This window comes from Mus caroli, unplaced genomic scaffold, assembly GCF_900094665.2.
Source record: "Mus caroli unplaced genomic scaffold, CAROLI_EIJ_v1.1 scaffold_11759_1, whole genome shotgun sequence".
In the NCBI taxonomy this organism is placed as follows: Eukaryota; Metazoa; Chordata; class Mammalia; order Rodentia; family Muridae; genus Mus; species Mus caroli.
The window spans coordinates 33,375-49,141 of NW_018391081.1; the positions used below are offsets into that span (position 1 = coordinate 33,375).

The 15,767-nt window shown below is 42.7% G+C and overlaps 1 protein-coding gene across 1 annotated transcript; it reads right to left on the reverse strand.

Annotated features, from left to right (window-relative positions):
• Positions 1-9,371: 9,371 nt before the first annotated feature.
• Positions 9,372-14,814, reverse strand: LOC110288986 (histocompatibility antigen 60b-like). Its single transcript, XM_021155203.2, has 5 exons — positions 14,703-14,814; positions 12,216-12,401; positions 11,689-11,952; positions 10,933-11,127; positions 9,372-9,506 (listed from the first exon to the last, which is right to left on the reverse strand). Exons 1-5 carry the CDS (start codon positions 14,776-14,778, stop codon positions 9,472-9,474), a joined length of 756 nt encoding a protein of 251 aa, XP_021010862.1. The 5' UTR covers positions 14,779-14,814; the 3' UTR covers positions 9,372-9,471.
• Positions 14,815-15,767: the final 953 nt, after the last annotated feature.

Genomic DNA, 15,767 nt, shown 5'->3' on the forward strand with positions numbered 1-15,767 from the left:
CTACTTGCAGTCAGTTTCAGGTTGCAAGTGTCCAGAGTACCTCTTTGGTGTTGATCTGGGAAAACTATCTGTGCAGTTCCTCTGCAGTGAAGCTGAGTTCCAGCTCCATGATTCGGGACTCCTCTTCTCTTAGGATTCCCAGAAAGGAGGCATGGTTTGTGAGTAATGGTGGAGAGACTGGGTCTGACACCCTAATGGGCACTTTCAAGCTCAGTTTTATGTCTCAAGTAGGACTACCTCTGTCTCTTGGCCACAATGCCTTCTAATTCACTCTAGGAGTTTTCTCAAAACCTGGCTAGATCAGATGCTCAGCCTTTCCCAAAGAAAACACATATTTCCTTTGTAACATAATTTTCCTTTAGGACCCATTCTCTTGCTGATGGCATATCAGCTGTATCCTCAGTGACACCTCTCTGATCAAGATTCAGGCAAGGATTCTGTGATCCTAGTAGCTAAGCCTTCATGGCTGTGTGACAGGACCCTCAGGTGTGAGAGACCTGCCCTGTGTACCCCAGCAGATCCTCCCACTGAACCCTGCTCAAACTCTGGCTCCTTTGCCACCAACCTCCCTCTGTTTGACACTTCTTTCCAGATGGCCTCCCACCCTCTGACCTCCCTTTTTGTTCTCCTCCCCCTCTCACCCTCAGCCTGCAGGTCCTCTCAAATGCTCCTTCTGCTGCCTAGGTGTAGGCTCTCCCGTACCCTTGCTGCAGAAAATGGAACTTGGACATTAGGGAAAAATCAGAAGCTGACAGCTGTCCCTCAAAACAACCCCTTATGCTACAGAAGATTTTCCTTTGAGCTAAGTGGTCCCAAGAGACTTTACTTTCAGTCCTCTCAAGGTTCTGCATGAGCTCTGTACCTGACACACCTTTGTGTCCAGCAAGGGTGCACTTTGATGAAAACTAATTGTGCTATATGTTCTTTGGGTTTCCTATTACAGTGCTGAGCTTTGCTTCTGTTGGCCTCTCTGCTGGGACGGGAGGTTGTCCTCAGACTCAGAAGCCCAGGGACCACACAGCTCTGAGAGGAAAAAGTACCCCAATGGGAAGGTATCCTGAGACGGGGGGGGGGGTGTTGTCCAGGAACCACACATCTCTGAGGTGGGACAGTATCCTCATGGAAGGACATCCTGACACATGAGAGCCCCACACAGCTCCCACACGAAGCCTCCTCAGGAGAGCCATTGCAGCTCCCAGGGGAGGGTATTCCCCCACTGAGCTGAGGAGCTCAGTGAAGTGGAAACCTAAGGATTCTTCAGAGTCAGTTGTATTAGATGGTGTTGGTTTTTTTTTTTCTTGGAAGAACAGCAAGTTTGTTTTTAATTTTTTTATTAGATATTTTCTTCATTTACATTTCAAATGCTATCCCAAAAGTCCCTTATACCCTCCCCTCCCCCCCAACCCTGCTCCCCTACCCACTCACTCCCACTCTTGACCCTGGCTTTCCCCTGTACTGGGGCATATAAAGTTTGCTAGATCAAGGGGCCTCACTTTCCAGTGATGGCCGACTAGGCTATCTTCTGCTACATATGCAGCTAGAGACACGAGCTCTGGGGGTACTGGTTAGTTCATATTGTTGTTCCACCTATAGGGTTGCAGACCCCTTCGCCTCTTGGGTACTTTCTCTAGCTCCTACATTTGGAACCCTGTGTTCCATCCTATAGATAACTGTGAGCATCCACTTCTGTATTTGCCAGGCACTGGCAAACCTCACAGGAGACAGCTATATCAGGGTTCTTTCAGCAAAATCTTGCTGGCGTATGCAATAGTATCTGCATTTGGTGGCTGATTATGGGATGGAAGCCTGGGTGGGGCAGTCTCTGAATGGTCCATCCTTTTGTCTTAGCTCCAAACATTGTCTCTGCAACTCTTTTTATAGATATTTTAATCCCTATTCTAGGGAAGAATGAAGTATCCATGAGTTGGTCTTCCTTCTTGGTTTTCTTGTGTTTTGGAAGTTGTATCTTGGGTATTCTAGGTTTCTGGGCTAATATCCACTTATCAGTGAGTGCATATCAAGTGACTTCTTTTGTGATTGGGTTATGTCACTCAGGATGATATCCTTCAGATCCATCCATTTGCCTAAGAATTTCATATATTCATTGTTTTTACTATCTGAGTAGTACTCCATTGTGTAAATGTACCACATTTTCTGTATCCATTCCTCTGTTGAGGAACTTCTGGGTTCTTTCCAGCTTCTGGCTATTATAAATANGGCTGCTATGAACATAGTGGGGCATGTGTCCTTCTTACCGGTTGGAACATCTTCTGGATATATGCCCAGGAGAGGTATTGCTGGATCCTCCGGTAGTACTATGTCCAGTTTTCTGAGGAACTGCCAGACTGATTTCCAGAGTGGTTGTACAAGCCATTCTGACTGGAATCAGAGGTGAGGTGGAATCTCAGGGTTGTTTTGATTTGCATTTCCTTGATGATTAAGGTTGAACATGTTTTTCAAGTGCTCAGCCCTTCGGTATTCCTCAGTTGAGAATTCTTTGTTTAGCTCTGCACCCCATTTTTAATGGGGTTATTTGATTTTCTGGAGTTCAGCTTTTTGAGCTCTTTGTATATATTGGATATTAGTCCCCTATCAGATTTAGGATTGGTAAAAATTCAACCATCACCATTTGTTGAAAATGCTGTCTTTTACCACTGGATGGTTTTAGCTCCTTTGTCAAAGACCAAGTGACCATAGATGTGTGGGTTCATTTCTGGGTCTTCAATTCTATTTTATTGATCTACCTGTATTACAGAGCAATAGTGGTATAAACTATACAGTATATACCACTATTGCTCTGTAATATAGCTTTAGGTCAGGAATGGTGATTCTCCCAGATTTTCTTTTATTGTTGAGAATAGTTTACTCTATCTTGGATTTTTTGTTATTCCAAATGAATTTGAGAATTGCTCTTTCTAACTCTACAAAGAATTGAGCTGGAATTTTGATGGGGATTGCATTGAATCTGTAGATTACTTTTGGCAAGATGACCATTTTTACTACATTAATCCTTCCCATCCATGAGCATGGGAGATCTTTCCATCTCCTGAAATCTTCAATTTCTTTCTTCAGAGACTTTAGGTTCTTGTCATACACATTTTTCATTTATTTGGTTAAAGTCACATACATCAAGGTATTTTATATTATTTCTGACTATTGTGAAGGGTGCTATTTCACTAATTTCTTTCTCAGCCCATTTATCCTATGAGTAGAGGAAGGCTACTGATTTGTTTGAGTTAATTTTATATCCAGCCACTTTGCTGAAGTTTGTTTATCAGGTTCATGAATTCTCTGGAAAAGAACATACCTTCTTGGTATTTTGGGGGTCACTTAATTATACTATCTTATCATCTCCAAATGGTGATAATTTGACTTCTTCCTTTCCAATTTGCATCCCCTTGACCACCTTTTGTTATCTAATTGCTCTGTCTAGGACTTCAAGCACTATAGTGAATACTTAAGGAGAAAGAGAACAGCCTCTTCTAGTTCCTGATTTTAGTGGGATTGCTTCAAGTTTCTCTCCATTTAGTTTGATGTTGGCTACTGGTTTGCTGTATATTGCTTTTACTATGTTTAGGAATGGGCCATGAATTCCTGTTCGTTCCAAGACTTTTACCATGAAGGGATGTTGGATTTTGTCAAAAGCTTTCTCATTGTCTAATGAGATGATCATATGGTTATATGCTTTGAGTTTGTTTACATAGTGGATTACGTTGATGGATTTCCCTATATTGAACCATCCCTGAATCCCTGAGGTGAATACTACTTGACTGTATTAAAGACCAGCCTTAATCTGTGGTGATCTGATAGGATGAATGGAATTGTTTAAATCTTCTTGTATCTGTTGAGGCCTGTTTTGTGACCGATTATATGGTCAATTTTGAGGAAGGTACCATGAGTTGCTGTAAAGAAGGTATGTTCTTTTCTTTTAGTATGAATTGTTCTATAAATACCTCTTAAAACCATTTGCTCCATATATTCTGTTGATATTTCTCTGTTTATGAACTTTTTAATTTTTTTATTTTTATTAGATATTTTCTTCATTTACATTTCAAATGCTATCCTGAAAGCCCCCTATACCCTCGCCCCACCCTTCTCCCCAATCCACCCACTCCTGTTTCCTGGCCCTGACATTCCCCTATACTGGGGCATATGATCTTCACAAGACCAAGGGCCTCTCCTCCCATTGATGGTCGATTAGGCCATCCTCTGCTACATATACAACTAGATACATAGTTCTGGGGGGTTCCTGGTTAGTGTTTATGAACATTTTGTAGTGAAGAAACAAAGAAAGTCATGAATCAGTAATCTTTCAAATAAATTTGTAAAGACATCAGGAAGATGCATTCTATCAATTTTGGGGAATCTCAACTCTAGGCCAGATGGTATCTGATAAAATTCTTAGCTTTTGGGTTGGTGAAATTCGAGAGTCTCTTCATGAATTTGAAGGACATATCTAATAGTGACAAAGATATTAGGTCACAAAAGGACATAGGCAATAAATGGCTCCTAAGGGGACCAAAGATGGTCTAAGAAAATGTGTCTGGGGACCTGTGGCCCTCCAGCATCTCACATCATTGAGGACTGCTCAGCCAGTTAGCTTTTGTGGGTGCACGTCTTTCTAGGAACGCCTGTGCCCACATGCAGTGCTTTTCTGTCTTTTTGTGGACTGGTCCAGCTGTTTGCCTGTGTCATTGATTTGATATAACTATTCTCCACCTCAATAGATTCTCTGTGGTATCTTTACATGATAATCCCCCTCAAAGGGTTTAACTTAAGTGGTCGATGAGTACGCAAGAGAATATGCAAGTTTAATCCAAAATTCCTCTAATTAATAAGATACAAGCAAATCTAACATGCAGGACTGTTTGAAATTTATGAAGAAAAAAGGAAATATCAGCATTATACAAGCAATGTCACAAGGTTTTGAACTGAGGTGTGAAAGAACACATTAAACAATGACAATATAACACTTGATCATATTGCCAATCTAAGCCCAATTTGTAAGACAAAACTTGGGGAGGTTTGCTGTGTTCAGGGTTGTATAGCTCTAGGAAAACAAGAATCTTAAATTATAGCAGCAACTTAACAAAAAAAGGAAGCAGTCCCCACCCTCCACCCCCCACCCACAAAAAATAATCCTAATGTCAGCACACATTTCTGATGGATAGAATGTACTTGTTAGGAAGAAAGATTTGTAGGATAAAGTAATTTCACCATAAAGGGATCCTAAAGGACTGTAAAAAGGCAAAAGGTTCTGTAGGTTTGTGACTGTTAATTGAAAACTGTATGCTTTAAGAAATAAAACTTGTTTAATTACATTTATTATCTGTCAAGATTACTGCTTGTAATTTCTTCTGAGTTTTTTAAGCATGTAACTTCATAACAATTGAGTCTTGTCACATTTAAGATTGATTTAGAATCTGGTTTTGTCCATATTTATATCTAATCTTTTGATGTTGTGATACAAAGTGATCTCCTAATTAATGCTTTAGGATTATACAATCCAGTTCGCAAAACATATTTGCAAAACTGCCTCAAAATATTTTTTATAAGTTTCTGCATTTGATTTGGCCACATTCATAGGTGTCTTGGGGTGTGAGTGTGAAAGCTATGGGACAGACTAAAACCACTGTTGATTCTTCAAGACTGGTTTAACTGAATTTCTGAATTTTCTATAACTACAAATAGAGACCTAAAGAAATGAGGATCAAGTACTGGGCTGCAGCCAGGATTTTCACCTTCACCTACAGGTTGAACATGTCTCAGCATGGAGGACAGTGGGATCGCTATGAAAGGTTAGGACAGCTTCAGAAAGGATATGAAGACCCCAGAGTCCCAGCTTTTGTTCATTTCACAGAGAAATACCCTTGTCCAGAATAGGATCAGTGGAGGAAAACTAAAGACAAGGGTTCCCTGAAACACTCCTACACCCCTGAAAGTAACCACTAAGGAGATACAACTGCCTACAAGGAAGCTGGTGCCATCTATATAATCTTAAAGACCCACCCAAAAATATAGGTACAAATAATATAAACTTAAGAACCTACCAGCTGCTACCAGGATTCTCATCAGGCCCAGGTTCAACTGGGAGAAATGAAGGTCCTAACTCCCTCCACATTCCAATTAATCCTCATCTATTTCCCTAAATTATTCCCAATTCTAAGTCTACCACCCCCTTTGATGTCTATACTTGATGATGTACTTGATACTTTGATGACCTTTCCGCCATGTCCAACCCTCCCTAGATGGAAAGACCCTTGTGTGTCAATAATGATTGAAACACATGCTCAATGCTGTCACTGAATACTATGAAAAGTACAGCTCCCATTCTGATCCACATTTGCAGGATATTCTTCAGTTATTAAACCAGGGTGTTGAATTTCTCTTAAATTTCTTCCATAAGAACCAAGGCCATGGGAGATGTCTGAACCAGCTCCTGTCAGGTCTTGCTCATCCCTCCAGCGCAGTAATGATAAGGCCTGTCACTGGGGGATCCGCTGAGGGAAGCGCTCTCTAACCTGTAAAGGTTCAAACAGGTTCCAAGGAGTGTTGGGGAGACATTTACTCCATCTTTCAGTGACAATTCATTATTACTGCTCACAACTTATTTCTGATTTTAAATCTGTGGTGTCTTTGGCTAGACTCTCTTAATATTGCAGTATGATTTATATCCTCTAGAATAGAAGCCACTGAGATGGAGATAGCGTTGTGGCAGGACTATCCAACCCAACCATCTATGCCAACACCTATCTGTCAGCACTGAGGACCACTTGACCTCTGAGTAATGTCAGAGTCTGACCCTCAACCTCACACAACAACCACTCTTCCCTTCTCCAAAATGTAAGTCAATCCCTTCTTAAGGTTTATGCTCTTATGACCCTATGGGTGCTCAGCAACCCCAGACAGGGTTCTCAGTACCCCATTCTCAGCAATAGAGCCATTCCAGAAGGAAGCATCTGCATCCTTTATCCATGACATGATCTGCCCATCTTTCAAGGCAGCAATATAGACATAAAGAATCCCTCCCTCAAAAATAAAATCAAAATGTACTCCTTTAATAACCAGAGTCTAATGCTTAGAGTCTGACTCAGTTCCTCCAGAAACTTCACACAATTAGAAGGCAAATCCCCCCTACCCCTGGAACCAACGCTCAATGGTTAAACAACAGTTGTTTGAAACTTATTGTCTAAGAAGACATGACCTGTTCCCTTCTTATCTATTCAAATATAAACATAAAAATGGCCCAAAAGACAAGGCCAGGTAATATCTCATAATGAGCATTTAAAAAACCCATTTCCTCTCAGGAATATTGCCTCTGGAGAAGTCACTAGCTGTGTTTTGGTTCACAGTGTGTATCTTTTGTGTGTGTGTATACTTATGTGTAGAGCTTCTTGTTCATTTACTCGTGCTATGGAGGCTACCTTTGGATGTCACTCCTCAGGACGCCATGGGCATTGTGTCGAGCTAGTCTGTATTGAAACTCACCAGTTCAACTACTCTGGCTGAGGAGGAAGCCCCAGAGATGCACTTGTCTCTCACTGTCCTCTACACTGGCATGACAAGCATGTGCCACCACAGTGTGCATGGGCTCTTAGGAACTCAGGTCCTCATGCTTCTGATGGGCGAGCACTATGAGTGAGCTGTCTCCTTGTCCCTTATTCCTCACTAAAATGTTTATAACCTTTTTGGCTGCTGAAAGGAACATTTCTATGCCTATGCCAGATCCTATGTAGTTCCTAGCATGGCAGAGGCATCTGGTCTATGACGGTTACTATCATATGTGGTATCTTGGGTATTCTAAGTTTCTGGGCAAATATCCAGAACCCTGCAGTTTTTATCACAATTGCTCTGTAGTACAGCTTTAGGTCAGGCATGGCGATTCCACCAGAGGTTCTTTTATCATTGAGAAGAGTTTACCTTGCTGTGACTGTAACTAAAGAAGTGAAAGATCTGTATAAAAATTTCAAGTCTCTGAAGAAAGAAATCAAATAAGATCTCAGAAGATGTTAAGATCTCCCATGCTCATGGATTGGCAGGATCAATATAGTAAAAATGGCTATCTTGCCAAAAGCAATCTACAGATTCAACGCAATCCCCATCAAAATTCCAACTCAATTTTCCAATGAATTAAAAAGGGCAATTTGCAAATTCATCTGGAATAACAAAAAACCTAGGATAGCAAATTTGTGTATTTTCAATTTCTTTGGCAATGGCATGTTTACTGACTGGAGGGTTATCATATTATGAATGAAATCCCGAGTCAGTGAGCTATGCCAGGAAAATCAGTGCTCAAATATGTGTCTTAATTTACCAGCTCCATCCATTTCCCTGGCTGTAATTGCCACATTGTCCTAATTACCTTTGATAACTAGCCAACCCCTTGCTCTCTTACTTCCATCTTCATTACTATATAAACTCTCAGATCACACATTATACACCACACAGTTATCATGTGTCCACAGATCACAGAATGGCTTTAAGGAGTGAACAAGTTGAAATCAGAGTTCACAGCGACCAGACTGGAGGAAGAGACAGAGGGATTCTGGACACATAGACAGACTCAGTGCAGGTGGTTAGAGGAGCTGGTAAAGAAGCCAGTGGAGAGCTGCAGGGCTGCAGGGTTGCACCAGGCCTCAGGATTGAATGAACTGCAGAGGTGAGGTGCAGGACGCCAGGATCCAGCAGGTGAGATGCAGACCCATATTAACTTGGAGCAGCAGATGAACTGTCAGACAGTGATCCAAGCAGGAGGCATTAGCAGTGTGGATGGAGCTGAAGTCTTAAGATGGCCAGGAGTCCTCTGCCTGCAGGTTCCTTGACACACAAAGAGACAGGGGCAAGTTTGTGGACGCCATTAGCATTGCAGGGTTAGGTGGCCTCTTCAGGGGTCCAGGTGAGGGTGAGATAACTCCTCAGAGCTGGTATCTGATATGGTGTATATACGCATGTGCTCATTGTGTCCAACCTACTTTGATAAGAGTGTAGGTGACATATTTTTACCTTTAGGACTAAGTTAATTACCAGCCTCTGCATCATGGATGGTCCTGGGCTGACATGTGTCTGTGTGGAAAGTGAAGTGTCATGTCACCCTACCTCTACTTGACACTCAGAAGGCAGCCAACTTCTTCTTGTAAAATGGAGTCACACAGGGCAAGCCCCTGTTTTGTACAGTGATGAATAATTTAGAGCGAAGCCTGGCTTGATCTTTATAGCACTACCACCCAAGAATAAGAAGGAAGGAAGGTACAGAGCAAGAGAAAGTGCTCAAAGCAACAGCCTAGTGCACTCTGATGCCCAGGTGAGAGAGGCTCTGTGAGCCATCAGTCTCATGGGCTCCCACCAGTCTGGTCCAAAGGCAACAGCACAAATTTCCCAGATTCCAACAGAAATATGTTTGCTTTCTTTGCTGAAGATGCACAGGCAATGTTCAAGAATCTCCCCAACACAGCTTGTGATGAGAACTGCTGATCAGGTTGTAGAGGAAGAGGAGCAGCAGAGAGCACCTATGACAAGGAGAGTGTGGATTACAGTGTGTTCCTGGGCATCAGCTGCAGCACCCCATTCTATTTCTCAGATGCTCCCCCACATCACAGACTATGGAACTCAGAGACCCAATCCTTTTCTCTTCCATTTTTCTTTCTAGATCTTTTTCCCACTAAAAGCTCAGGTAAAATAAGGCTTCAGATGTCTCTAGAACTGTAAGTCTAATACAACAAAATTGCGAATAAAAAATGAAAAATAAAAAATGAGGAGACATGAAAATATCAGCAAATAGAAAAAGCCAGCAAAATATAACTGTGTTTCTGTCTTTGCTGGCCTTTTAGCTTTCTTTTTTTGTTTTGTTTTCTTTTGTTTTTAGGAGTCAAGTTTTCTTTTTATCCCCCAACCTGGTCCTGAGATTAGAATATATTCTACAACAGGCTTGAATTCTTCTGGCAATCCACCTGCCACAACTTTCTACATACTGGAATTGGTAGGTATGCAGAAATGAACAAGTTGATTTAAAACTTTTATGCAATAATAGTTATTAAAATAATTATATTGACTTAAATATCTGACATGTTGCCTGACATTAGATGTATCAACCTATGCTTATAAGGAAAAATTTAGAACATACTAAAATAGTTAATACATTGGCAATCTTCATCGCAAGTCTGTATTTCTACTCTAGACTAACAATGACAGCAGTGGGCTCACAGCTCACTTTACCTGCATAGACACAGGTGACTTCAACTTCAGAGAACAGAGACATTGGAATCATAGTTCCACATGCACTGAATTCTGGCTAAGCAGAGTGATCAAGTTAAATGAATGGATTTTGTTGTTTTCTTTTATCTGTTGACAATATATGACTCTGCCACCAGGCTGACCTTGAACTTGATGATCCTTCTGCATCAGCCTCCTGAGTGCTGGGATTACAGGACTGTCCCACAATGACAACTCCTTGAATAGTCTGCTCATTCTGATCATTTTGTCATAAGGGCTGTCCTAAGCCATTAGCTACTAATGTACAGACTTGGCCCTAGGTATAAGAAATTTTGCACTGGATCATGCTATCAGCAAAAAGCAGACTTTCATCACAGCCTAGGGAAAGGTTTGTTGGACCTGAGGAGGGATCACCTCATTTCAGTTTTTCTTGTATCTTATTTGGATCCTTGGTCCTTGGGTTCTCTGTCCTCTCCTGAGAACTTTCCTATTTCATTCTTCCTCTGACCACAGGGGTGTGTGGACTCAACTTGCCTCCTTTGCCCAACAATAGTCATCTCCAACATTACTGTGGAGTTGGGGCTCAGTACTAAGAAGACAACAAATTTTGGTGGACAACATCCACTGTGATGGACAGGCTTTGAGATTTTTGGGACCCATATGCTACGTCCTTACCCAATTAATATGACAAAGAAAAAGATGAGAGCCCAGCCTGTCCCTTACCTTTTTTTTTTTTCTTCAGCATATACCAAGCGAACACCATGAGTGCCATGATAGACACTCTTACTATACATATAGTCACGATCCCGGTGACACTCAGAACCTGGGTGTCAGAATTATATTGGGAGTTATTCACTGTAGGATGAATCTGAGTGGCATTTGTACGCTGGATGGTTTCCGGCACCTTTATTGTTGATTCTTTAAAAAAAATCAGAATAAAATATTGATATAGCTAAAAAAAAAACATACCTCCACCATCAACTCTTTCTCTCTGGGATGCCCAGAGAGAAAGCACATGTCTATTGAACTATAACAAACTGTGCCATATTTTACTTTGGTTAGAACTTTATGGAAGTTGGCATTATTGGTATTGTTCAATTGTGCCAGAGAAAGATAATGAGGTCTTCAGAATTGATCTTGGAATTGGTGGAAGGGCAGCTATAACTGAGAAGAAAAGGCTGGAAGTTTACAGTGATGCACACAGACTTGGGGCTCATTAGCAGGCCATGTAGAGCCTAGGCCACTGGTTAACAGGGAATGAGAAAGACTGGGTGATGATAGGGGAAAGAGAAATCTGCGTGGTCATCACTGGCTCCGCAGACAGGAAGACCACCAATGAATCACTCATCCAGTCTATCAGATTTCCATTATGTACACATGCTCACATCCAAATGAGGAAATCATCAGAATTTTCAAGAGCACTGCCATGTCTTTTCCACCCTGTGGTTATTCCTTGTGACAATCTACCTAACTACTTACTTGGCATTTCTCTAAAGTGTGGCGACGATTTGTTGAGGCAGCGACTGAAATATACGATGAGGACATTCCTGATATCTTTTTCTAGGTCCTTGTTCTTCCAATGCTTCATGGCACTGCTGTTATTAGAATGACTCTCTCTCCAGGTCATATTAAGTGGATAAAAGTAGATGCTACGCTGTTCATCAGTGTTGATGGCCCAGAATCCATCAATGAATTCTCCTTGATTATACTGAGCTTTTGTGGTGACATTCAAGGCATCTTTACCTACAAATGACACACAACATCATCTTCTAACCTTTATAGAACCATCACTCCCCCAATGGTCCAGGCTTTCTCTGCACACTTAGGATCTGTAATCCTTCCCCTTGGCTTGCCATTGCTTAAACAATCCATACCATTTAGTTCTAGGTAGGGAAAAATATTCAGCTCTTTTATGCAAATAATTCAGCAGCCCTCTTCCTTCATGTGCTCTGCTCTTCCTCTCTTTCATTTATCATGTCTACCTTTGCCTTCTGTCTCATACTTACCTGATTGCAGGTTCCACATCACTTCTGAAATCTCTGTCAGGCTTTGGGACAAATCAGCACACATCTTAGTAGCATTTCCCTCATGTGTTTTATCACCAAAATCAAGGAGAGTCTTTCCATTCACTGAGCACTGTCCATGTAGAGTACGATAGTTGAAAGTTAATTCACAACTTAGAGAGTCTGTACCTATGATAGAAACATCCAGGTGAGGTCCAAAGTGGGAGCAAGGGTCCAGAGGAGTCATGGGTTTCTAGCACTCAGAATCCCTCTGACAGGAAAAGGGTCAGGAAGAGAAGCCTCTAATCAAGCGCTCCACCAGTTTCCAGATCCTTAATTCTGTGCCATCTTTAACTGTCTTAGGACTGAGCAGTAGGACTGCTCAGATGCACATATATCACCAGGGAGATTTATCTTATAAGTACTTTGAGTGACTAATATCAAGTACTGAAGTATAAAATATGCCCAATAGCAACCATGTTCCTGGGGATGAAAACCTAGCTGAACACATAGAAGGTAAGGAGGCATCCTAGAACACATGGTACATTCAACATGGAGCCTGGTGTTCAGGAAAGATCCTGGAGTAAGACTGCAGCTGGGCATGGAAAGGGAGCTGCCAGCTGTGAGCTCAGCGCTCATCCCTGCTCCCACTGTACCCTTCACACAACACTGTTGGGCATCAGATCTCAGTTTCTCACATGCTAAACCACACACCTAATTCATTCTCAGGGAGAGATCTCTGCCTGTGATCTGCATGATGCCCCTCTGCATGATGTCTCTCTCCCCATCCTGGTTTCCCAGATTTTCACTAACAGCCAAAGAGGACACTTTACCCTAGAGCTCTCCTGTTAAGCAGACTGCATGAGGAAGCAGGCCAGATCTAGTGAACCTGTGCATATGTAATGTCCTGTGTTTATGTGAGCAGTGACATCCAAAATTAAGTAATACTTTATAAAAGGAACATATAACAAGTCTGCAATATGATTACACTAAAAAGGCAAAAGGGGTGCTAAAAAAAATAAAAACTATTTTTTCAAGCCGGGCGTGGTGGCGCACGCCTTTAATCCCAGCACTCGGGAGGCAGAGGCAGGCGGATTTCTGAGTTCGAGGCCAGCCTGGTCTACAGAGTGAGTTCCAGGACAGCCAGGGCTATACAGAGAAACCCTGTCTCGAAAAACCAAAAAAAAAAAACAAAACTATTTTTTCCCTTTCCCTCCTCAAAATTTTGCTTTAGATAAACTGGTGCAGTTTGGGTTACTGCTTTCCTGTCCCCTTCAACCAGCTTCCTCTTCCCTCCCCCTCCCTGCCTGTTCCACCTGTTCTCTCCCTATCTTGTAGTTTCCCCTGCTCTATATTCTCTATCCAAAGGCTTGAAGGTTTCCTGGAGAGGCTGGGATTCCTACTTACTAAGTAGACTCCACCAGGAGATTTGGTGAAGATGAACCTGAGCCCTCTGGAGCCCAAGAATTACCTTTGTGGTTGTGAGCTAAAGGCCACAACCTTGACACTTAGATAGATCAGGATGAAATACACATTTGCTATATGTAAGAAAACTCCACCTAGAAGTTTAATTAAAGGAAGCTGTGTTGCTGAATGAGAAAGAGTGAATAATTTTTTTAAATATAAATATTTAAAGAAAACATGTCTGACTTAAAATTTGGGCCAATAAAAAATAATCATGATGATATCAAATGTCTCAGAAGGAAGTATGGACACATAGACCACCCCCCCCAAGGTTTAGTAAGGGAAACATTGTTACAAAATCTTACAAAAGTGCCACAGAAGTGCCATTTAGACAAGCTCTCTCAGATGCTTGGGACTCATCAAGTAGGCTAGACAGGCTTGCCAGTGACTCAGGCTTCTCCTGCACTGGATTGCCTAGCCGTGACCATGAAAGCACACAGCACCAAGCCCAGCTATTTTATAGGAGGAGGTCCCAGGATCAAATCAGGTTCTCATACTTGTGCAGCAGGTACTTTATAGCCCCAGCTTTCTCATAATGCTTTGGACACAAGGGACTCTCAGTGGCCAGCAAACTGCCAAAATTCTCTTGAGAGGATGCATTGAAGCTGAGCCTGGTGTCTCACACCTGTAATCCCAGCACTTGGTACCAAAGGAGAGAAGGGAGTGGTTCAGATGTTATAGAGCAGCCAGTAGTGTGAAGCCCTGCCTTAAAGAAAAAAAGAACAGACAGAAAGAAGGAAAAGAAAAAAAAAAGTGGGGAAAAATGAGAAGGTGGGTGGTGTGGCTTCCTTGTCCCTGGATCTGCTGGAGGAGGTCCGTGGGATGGTGGAAGGGAAGGTGGGAAAGAAAGTTCAAGGGCAAAAAGGTCCAGAAATGGGGCAGACCTCATGAGGAATCGCCAGGAAGGCAGTCTGCAGAGCATAGCCTGCCTTAGATCCAAACCACTCCCTGACTTAGCCAGGTACTTGTTCAGTGCCCAGCCCCCACCCCCCCACCCCCAACTCCCTGTAGACCCTGGGAACTCACCAGTTGACAGTGTGGCCCCCAGAAAATTCAGCAGGACCAAAAGGCTCCAATTCAAGGAAAGACTGCCCTTTGCCATGATCCTTCTTGAGACCCTGCTGCCTATGGTGTGAATAGAGCTGCAGAGAGAATCAGAATTCCTCAGTACCGCCCTGCAGAGGACCCAGTGCTGAGAACTGCAAAAGTTCCAGGGGACTCTGGTCCTACCTCCTGTGGACCGAGGTCCCTGTCACCCGAGGGCTAGTGGAGTGTGCCACTACAAACTGAATGCTAAGGACCCTTTTTCAGGACTCCCACACCCCGCGGTCCCTTCATCCCTTCAGCTGTGCCCTCAGTGTTCCTTGGGAACAGAATAAAGAAACAGAATAATGTTTAAGCTTTCAGCACATCCGCTGCAAAGTGCTGCCAAAATCAAGAGAAATTAACACCGGTCTAGCTAGTTCCTTACCAGAAAGAAGACAAGCCCAAGTAGCGAGAGCTGAAAGCCACTTCTGAAAGCCCTCTGTTATGTGTGCTGTTCTAGCAGTTTCCTCTGCTTCTCCTCCTCCTCCTCAAGACTCCACCTCCTCAGGCTCTCTCAGGTTTCAGTCTGCTCTTTCTCACTTCCTCTATCTCCTTTCTTCTCTGTACCACACTCATTTGCCATTCCAGGTCTCTACCACATCATCCCTGGTGCAGGCTCCACTTCTTTGTTGCCCTGCTGTTAGCCACTGTCGCCCCTTCCCCCAATGTTGTGATTACACCCTCTCCTCACTGTCTCCCCATTTCCTTCCTTCCACTCTTCCTATTGAAGACAATTACTATCTTGTGGGGAAGGGGGACTATGCTTTTCCCCTTAGCTCTGTGACATTTAGATACAGTGTTTCAGTTTGTAGCCTGTCTGTTCCTGGTTGGAACTAACTCCGTAGACCAGGCTGGCCTCGGAGATGAGCCTGCATATGTCTGTAAAATGCTGGGGTGAAAGCCATGTGCTACCATGCTTGCTGCTCAAAACCTGACTGTGTTTTCATGGAATTAGATGCAGGCTTCTGTCCTTTCTGGGTACTGACTGCACTCACATGCCCCCCC

Bases quoted from the DNA above. Each gene is read 5' to 3' on its own strand.
- LOC110288986 (XM_021155203.2), bottom strand. From the start codon at position 14,778: ATGGCAAAGGGCAGTCTTTCCTTGAATTGGAGCCTTTTGGTCCTGCTG. The intron at 12,402-14,702 runs GTGAGTTCCCAG...TTTCTATCATAG, and splicing joins GGGGGCCACACTGTCAACTG to GTACAGACTCTCTAAGTTGT. The intron at 9,507-10,932 runs GTAAGGGACAGG...TCCTTGTCATAG, and splicing joins GCTGAAGAAAAAAAAAAAAG to GTGCTCTCTGCTGCTCCTCT.